General features: G+C 40.8%; 1 protein-coding gene across 2 annotated transcripts in view; it reads right to left on the reverse strand.

Moving 5' to 3' along the window:
• KDM5A (lysine demethylase 5A) overlaps positions 1-7,649 on the reverse strand; it is a 63,639-nt gene extending 55,990 nt beyond the window's left edge. For both annotated transcript variants that reach the window (XM_015094999.4, XM_060414263.1), the window contains exons 1-3: positions 7,098-7,649; positions 4,555-4,632; positions 3,349-3,471 (exon numbers count right to left, since the gene is read on the reverse strand). In XM_015094999.4, coding sequence (XP_014950485.2) covers positions 3,349-3,471; positions 4,555-4,632; positions 7,098-7,262 — 366 coding nt within the window. In that variant the 5' untranslated portion in view covers positions 7,263-7,649. The remainder of the gene's footprint in view (positions 1-3,348; positions 3,472-4,554; positions 4,633-7,097) is intronic.
• Between the last annotated feature and the right edge of the window lie 331 nt (positions 7,650-7,980).

The raw sequence follows: 7,980 nt of genomic DNA on the forward strand, positions 1-7,980 counted from the left end.
AGTAGGAGAATGAGGATAAATTGAAGCATTAAACAGTCACAAACGCCTCATCATAAAGGTAAGAGGTGAGCAGAGGAGGGGAAAGCAGTGACTCAAGCTGATGCACTAGAAACAGCAGGAGTCAAGCCCCAAGTGAGAAGCCTGCAGAGCATACTGAGAAACAATAAGGAAACCAGTGAGCCTGAAGCAAGTGGGGAGAAGCAGTAGAGAGAGGAAAGAGAAGCCTTCTCAGTAATGTGTGTTACCCAACACAATTACCACCATTACATAACAATCTGCTCTGTATTCTAAGCACTTCCAGCTAAATTTCCATCAGTAACGATAGAGCTCCACAGATCCAGTCATGCTTCTAACCCAGGTCTGCCGATTTCTGACAGCAGCATGATCAGGGTGTTGACAAGGGTAAGACAGAACTGACTCACAAAGAAATCAAAGCCACGACTCTGGCTTCATGTTTGCAATACTCCAACAATCTAAGCAGGCCTAATACCTTAATACTTGCATTTCTGCAGTTGAGAGATTCAGAGATTATCATGCATAATTTCATTTACTCCAAACATTTGCCATGCAAGGCATCACACCACTGTCATTAGAAAACATCACATGACCCCATGCCCTAAAGAGAGATACACGGCAAGCACTTAAATTGAACACAAAGAATACAAACTTTTAAGAAAACTTAACAAAAGAGTAATGTCAATCAAGGCCAAAATTTCAATCCAATGAAAAACAAAGTCCAGTTAGCAGGGGACAATTTTAACAGACAAAAAGCAGCAGCAGTATTCAACTTAAAAGCTCCCTCTCAAAGCTCCACTAAAACGCTGAGGGACAAAAAAGCATGCTCCCAAGAGGGCAAGAAGACCGAGGGAAAAGGAGATGTCTGAGTGACACTCCAGCAAGCAGAAACAACAAACAAAAAAGACCCAAGCTCCCAGGGTCTCTACAATAAGCAACAGAAGAGAGCCAAAGAGCAGCAACATAGAACCTGGAAAGGCTTAAGAAATTGAAGCATCACTATCTTTAAAATTAAAAAGAACAGTGTTGACTGAAAGCCTGTATAAAAGCAGTCAGGCCTCCCCCAGTCAGCACAGCCAGGCAGCCATCCCTCTTCAATCCCAGCAGAAGACTAGAGATCTACTCTCAGGAGAGTCTGAAAGAAGGGACTCGAACCTAAGAAAGAAACAGTAAGTAAACCAGACAATCAGTCTAACAGTCTCAAACCAACTAATAGCAGTTCAAAAAGAGAAACAAGATACTTGGAAGAAATTATCAAAGAATTAACACAATAAAAGTTATAAAAACTCAAGGATGGGAGTTCAGATTAGAAAGATTATCAAGTGCAATAAATGTATGCAATGAAAATTAACATGTACCAGTGCATATCACTGTGAATTCTCAAAGTACTGGGAATAAAGATCAGACCTTGTATCTTAGAAAAAGTCACATACGAAGGAGCAAGAATTAACATGGCATCATTCTTCTCAATAACAACACTAGAAGCCAGATTATGGAGTACAGCTTTCAAAATACAACTCTGAAGTAAAATGATTGACAATTTAGACTGCTAAACCCACCAAACTACCAATGAAGTTTAAAAGTAGAACATTTCTAGACAAGCAAAAAATTTAATTTCATTTAGTTTCTTGCCATCAAACTAGCAGAAGAAATGTTTCACCAAAACAGGAATAAACAGTAACAAGAAGACCTAAAACAAGGAGAAAGGCAAATGGAATTCCCAGAATGATGATAGTGAAAGTTCTAAGCTGACCGCTGACCTTAAAAAAAAACACCAGTCTGGACTGGAGTAGGAAAGAGAACTCCAGAGGAGTAACTCCAAGAAGGAAATAAAACTGACAGGTTTTCTGCTGGGTGAAACCATACTAAGAGATTTTATACTTCTGGAAAGATCTGAAAACAAATCTTTGATACTCAAAGAGAACACTTACAAAATAAAAAAAGGCAAGGGGACCATTAACTCCAAGGAAAACAAAAATTGGTTCAAACAATCATAGCATGCTATTAAGCACAACGACAAATTTATGCAGTCACAGCAATAATTTTAAAATTATCTAACTACATTATAAAGGACCAGGGCACTTGAAGTACATAAGGATTTAATTTTTATACCCACTGCCCATCTCTAATAGAAAAAATCAGTATGCATATTTAAAACTAAAACAATGAAGAAACAGCATGATCATGTTATTTGGAAATATGGAGATCAAGATCAGAAACAGCTAAAAGAACTGAAAGTGATTAGCTCAAAGGAGCACTAATAGGAGTGGAGAGATGGAGAAGTGAGAATGTTAGTTTTTACTTTAAGCCTTTTTAAAAATGTATTACTTTAACAAAAATTTCTCTTAAAAATGACTAGAATGTTCCGTGCTGCACTGATTATAAACTGTAATTGTTTATGTAAAATTCCACTGATTTATAGTCATTCCAAATAACACTTTTTACAATCAAAAATAACAACCAGTGAGAAAGACAAAGTGATTTAATCAAAACAGGAAACAATCACACTGACAACGACTCGGGAGACTGAAAACCTGCTTCCCATTAAAAAACAGTGGGAATCAAAGTGTGTTAAAATTATGTCTAAAAACACAAATTCAAGAGATGTTCATCAGCTGTAAGCCAAAGATGATTTTTTTCCCCAAAGTAAAGGGCATACCGAACAACCTAAAACTATCAGAACTCTCAGTCTTCTGCGCAGTTTTCAGCCTGTGCCTCTTCTAGAAAGTAAATCTTGTTAATGAGACATTCACCCAGGGGCAGAGGGCAGAGCAATGGTCACCTTTGGAGAGAAGTACTGACTGGGAGGGAGAGGAAGGAGCTACAGAAGTGCTGTGAACACTCGCTGTCTTGATCGGGGTGGTGCTGACACGAGTATACACTCATCTAGAAAAGATCAACCCAGCTGGACATTTAGGACTTGTGCATCACACTTTACCTCAAGCCTCAATTTAAAGGAAAAAGTTCATGTGGTGAGAAGCAGCAATCTCACTATGATATTTAAGAAAAGTATTATAAAGTACAAACAAGACAACTACAAATCAAAATGTCTGCCTTTCAGCTTTAAATCTCATATTTATAAGCATTTTCAAAGGTTAAGAGGGAAGAGACTTCCATGGGACCTTAAAGATGAAATTCCAATAAACTCCAGGACAATCAAACTTATCACAAGATATTTGCTAATTTAGACGTATTTCATAAGCAGGAGCCCCTCCTCTATGGTCAATCAAATCCTACCTAGAAAGCAATGTTCTCCATCAAGTATATCTGAAATTCTAATTTCACAAATTTTCTAGCTTCTGTTCTAGTATCTTAACAAACTACAAGCCTCACCTTGCTCAAAGCATACAGATCCAGGATTTTTCTCTCCACCACAGGGATCTTGAGAGTAGATCCCTGAAGTTCCCAAAATTTTGCTAGTTGATCCAAGAAGTCCAATCTCACTCTGGTCATCGCCTAAGATTAATAAAATAGAAAAGTAAAAAATAGGAACTAAGTTATGGTTGAAAAAATGAGTTTTACTTAACAAAGGTACTCATCTCTCAAAAGAAATTCAGATTTTTCACTGCTTAGGTAAACCTTACAGGTAAAAAAAAAAAAAAATGCAAACTCTACTAACTCAAAAAAGTTAATTTATGTGAATGGTTATCTAAACAAAGCAATTTTTTGTAAAAGTTAACTTTAAGCTAATCAGAAAATTTAATAAATCAAATTATTCTGTTTCTAAGCATTCTATGCCTGACATTTCATCTGTAGATAATATGCACACTTAAGGGACACCAACTCTTTACCTCACTGACATTAAGACTCTTCATCAAGTATCTTATGGCACCCCACTCCAGTACTCTTGCCTGGAGAATCCCATGGAGGGAGGAGCCTGGTAGGCTACAGTCCATGGGGTCGCAGAGTCCGACACGACTGAGCGACTTCACTTTCACAGGAAAACAACAGGTATTTTTTAAAAAATCAATGTTTTATGAGCATCATAGAAAAAAACAAACAGCATAACACATTAAGCCTTAACGATCTTTAAGATCTCTCTTTTGTATTCTAGAACAGTTTTTATCCACATTGAAGCATCCTTTGACAATCTAGCAGGTGGAAGGAACAACTATTTAAACAAATGTCAAATTGGAAAGTTAAGACAGATCAGTAGTATTTCAAGATCTTAATAAATCAGATTAAGAGTCCTAGAAAAGTTCGGTCAGAGGGGGGGAAAAACCCCTCTGAAACTAGGTTTTAATAGAATAATTTTTAAAACTATTTCCCAAGACTATAGGATATAGAATCTTCCAACACTAACAACAAAAAAATTTAGCAGAATAATAAGCACCGAAGAAAGCAGATAGTTCCCCATAATCCCAGTTAAGTAGAAAAAACTGTAACTACTATAAACAACTTTTTTAAAAATCAGAAGCTTCCTTCCAGTCACAATTCACATTAACTCTGAGCCTCGGTTCATGAGTTTCTTAAAGGTCTCCACCTGAAGTCCTGACATGAAGAAATCGGGAGACAAAACAGTGATAAGACAACACTCACCTCAAGCTCATTCAAGCGCTGGACTCTGGGAGTAAAACGGAAGCTTTTGACTTCACATGCAAATGGAGGCTGCCAATCCTAAATGCGGGGGGAAAAAGTTCTTCACTACATTGGTTAAACAGCAAGGAATTAATTCTCTTAACACATGGGATGAGTTGCCACAAATCATGATGACAACACACCAACTTACTAGTCTTCACTAGTGAGAGACAGAACATTTTTTAGATAATTTATTACTATCTCCAATTACTTACCTTGAACTTTCTAATACTAAAATTATCTATTTCCTCCTCAAATCTCCCACTTCCATTATTTATACTGCAAAATTATGCTTTCCCCAATTACTCAACTGGAATGCAATCAGCTCATCTCCATACAGCATCGAATAATCCAAGTTTATCAAATTAAAAAGAAAACAGAATTTGAAAGAAATGAAAAGAGTAAAATTGAAGACCAAAAAATAACGTTTTAAAAGTACTTATGTAATTGGACAATGTGTTTTTTCATTCATGTGGAATGTGACACAGCACTTTAAAAGTCTACGTTACGTAAATGTTCTCTTCAAAGCCCAGCTTCTGGGCAACCAAATTTTTTTTAAAAAATGAAAATTTAAAAAAAAGTAAGCAAACCCACAAAACAAGGACAATTTCCAGATTGGAGACGTGGTATAACTAAAATGAGATAGCACATTTCAAGTAGAGTTCTAGAGACCATAGTTTGACTTGGTCTAAATAACACTAAATCTGCTTTAAAATGTGAAAAGAAGTTTTTAAAAAATTATCTTATATAAATAAGAAAAAATTATCTTATCTTGGAAACTAAAGAAATCCACCAATACTGAAATTAAATTCTGCTTTTAAACATTTATTTTCAATAATAATAATGTGACACAAAGATATACTATTTCAATTTTTTTTAAGTAACAAAAAGTAGTGAATTTTTTTTAAACCAAAAGGAACCTTGAATAGAATTTCTAATTCATGAAGACAACAGAGTAAATATGGTTCAGGAAAAGCTTCAGTGCTTAAGGTTTTGTCATTGAGGTAATCATGAAAAACAAAGGATTAAGTGAAAATAAATTTTTCATAAAAGTGAAGTTCTGGGAGGATGGCAATACACATACCATCATTCATCACAGCAGTTACTTGTTAATCTTTTGCTTGAGTGATGGTCAATAATCTTAACCAAACTGACTGAGCACAAGAGAAGTAGCTTGTCTGGGTTTTAGAATCAAACTGAGTGATCCAGATAGAAAAATTTACTTTGCCCAAGATCACACATCTGATAAGTTATTTAACTTATCCAGACTCGCCTCATCTGTAAAATGAGACCTTATTTACTTAGGAGGGCTTCAAAGGCTATTAAAAAAATCTGTAAGTGCTATGGTAGCTGCTCCTTCTCCTCCCTCTCAGGTAACCTCTTTTTATTCACTGCGCTGCATGCTTCTGTGGTAGTAAAAGCCGAAGCTTTTAAAAATACAACATGTAAAAGGACAAAATTTTAATTACTAGGAGACAAAACGTAAAGCAAGGTATCACTTTAAGAAGCACTTGGGCATGGCTCACAGACATTCACAAGCACTGAGAGTACCTGCTAGAAATGCAAATTCTAGAACTTCCATATCCAGAAACTGGTTCTAGACTGGGAATGGGGCCTAGAGATCTGCATTTTAACGAACATTCGGGTGCCCCTGGGGCAAGTGGATTAGAAACACCCGTTGGAAAGCACTGGACCTAACGGGCAGAGGGAAAAGAAACCTTCCGACCTTGACCAAATCCTCAACCTCTTGGGGCACTGAGCCCCACAAAACAAGGCACAGTATCAGCTTTCCTCACCGGAAAGACTGAGGATCGTAACCAACCTATGGGCAAACCCAGCTATCTGCCAATAGTTGCGACTCTTTATATCTTTTAAGATTTCAACGTTTTCTTCCACCTCCGTTATGGATCAATTCTTTCTAAACCTCCGAATTTTTACAATAAACGCTGCGCCTTCTCTTTCCCCGGGAAGACTTCTCATTCCAGCTGTAATCAGTCTGGGGTTCTTGTTTGGTGATACCATCCCAAGGGCCTAAGAACTCAGATTACCACTGAGGAAAGAAACCTTAGCCTGAGATGAGGCCCGCGAACACTTAATCAATTAAGCGTCAACAGGACTAGGAGAAAGCAGCAGCCGTCGGAACCATAGCTTTTCCTGTCGTACAGAAACGAGTGTACACTACACACACACACACACACACACCCGCGGGTCGGGCTGTCGCGTCACAACGCTTCCATCACCTTACAGGCCAACGAAAGGCCGAAAGCCTTTGTTATCCTTGCCCACAACCCAAGACGGGAAGGAGAGTATCAGTTCCCAAGTTCTGGGCGGAGGGGCCCCGGGGACATCCCTCTCTCGCCTTCGGACCAGCCGACATTAAAACCCCAAAGAAACCAAAACGGAAACAGATAAACTCAGCGTCCAGGTGTCGACAGACCAGGGCGAGCGAACGTGAAAGCACAGCGGACCGGAAGGCCGCGCTGAGGCGGTCGGGACTCCGGTACCTTGGGAGGTCGGATTTTGCAGATGCCGGTTTTCTCCGCCATGGGCCGGATGCGGCCGATGAAGCTGAGGGGATCTGTGAACTCCTCCCAGCTGGGCTCAAACACCGGGCACTCTGGGGGCGGCACGAACTCCGCCGCGTAGCCCCCCGGCCCCACGCCCGCCATGGCGGTACCGGGGTCCGCGGGGCGGGCGGAGAAGAGCTGGGCTGCGGCCCCACCGGTCGCGCTCACGTCCCCTGACAGGGGCCGAAGCTCATCTTCTCAGGAAGAGACCCGCTCCACACTCGCAGACCGACCCCGCTTCCTCTGGCGTTTGTTATTGTTTCCTTCAGGATTTTCTCCCCCCTCTCCGGTCGACGCTCGCCGGAAGTCAGCGTGCGGCCAAATCCCTCCGCCGCCAGAAAACAGGATTCCTCCGCAACGACGCTCTCCTGGGCGACCTTCCTTCCCCTTCCCTCTCCCGGTAGCTCGGCTCGCTCCTGAGTTCCCTGTGTGTCGAAGTTCCGCGCTGTCCACGACTCCCGGCGGCACAGCCCTGCGGCCCCTCCTACTGGGCGGTAGGGGAGCGGCCGGCCTCACGGGGCGCTCTTCCGGCGCGGAGGACGCGTAATGCGCCGGGGACAGAGGTTCTGCTTCCGGAAAGCTGAGCTGGGCCCTTCTTTGTGTACGTACGGACTGGAACACAAGCTGCCTGTCTTCGCCCGGCTGCCTGTTTCAACTTCCGTGTCCACCTGTTTCTAGATAACAGCGTCTGGTTTTTTTAGTCCTTTCATTGTTACTGTCCCTTTCTCATCCCACTCGGTCACTTTTAATCCGCCCCATCTCCATGGCAACAGTTTCAGGTTCAGCCATCCCAGCATATCTCTCACCGGCCGGCCCTCGC

The sequence above is a fragment of the Ovis aries genome, chromosome 3 (genome assembly GCF_016772045.2).
Source record: "Ovis aries strain OAR_USU_Benz2616 breed Rambouillet chromosome 3, ARS-UI_Ramb_v3.0, whole genome shotgun sequence".
Classification (NCBI taxonomy): domain Eukaryota; kingdom Metazoa; phylum Chordata; class Mammalia; order Artiodactyla; family Bovidae; genus Ovis; species Ovis aries.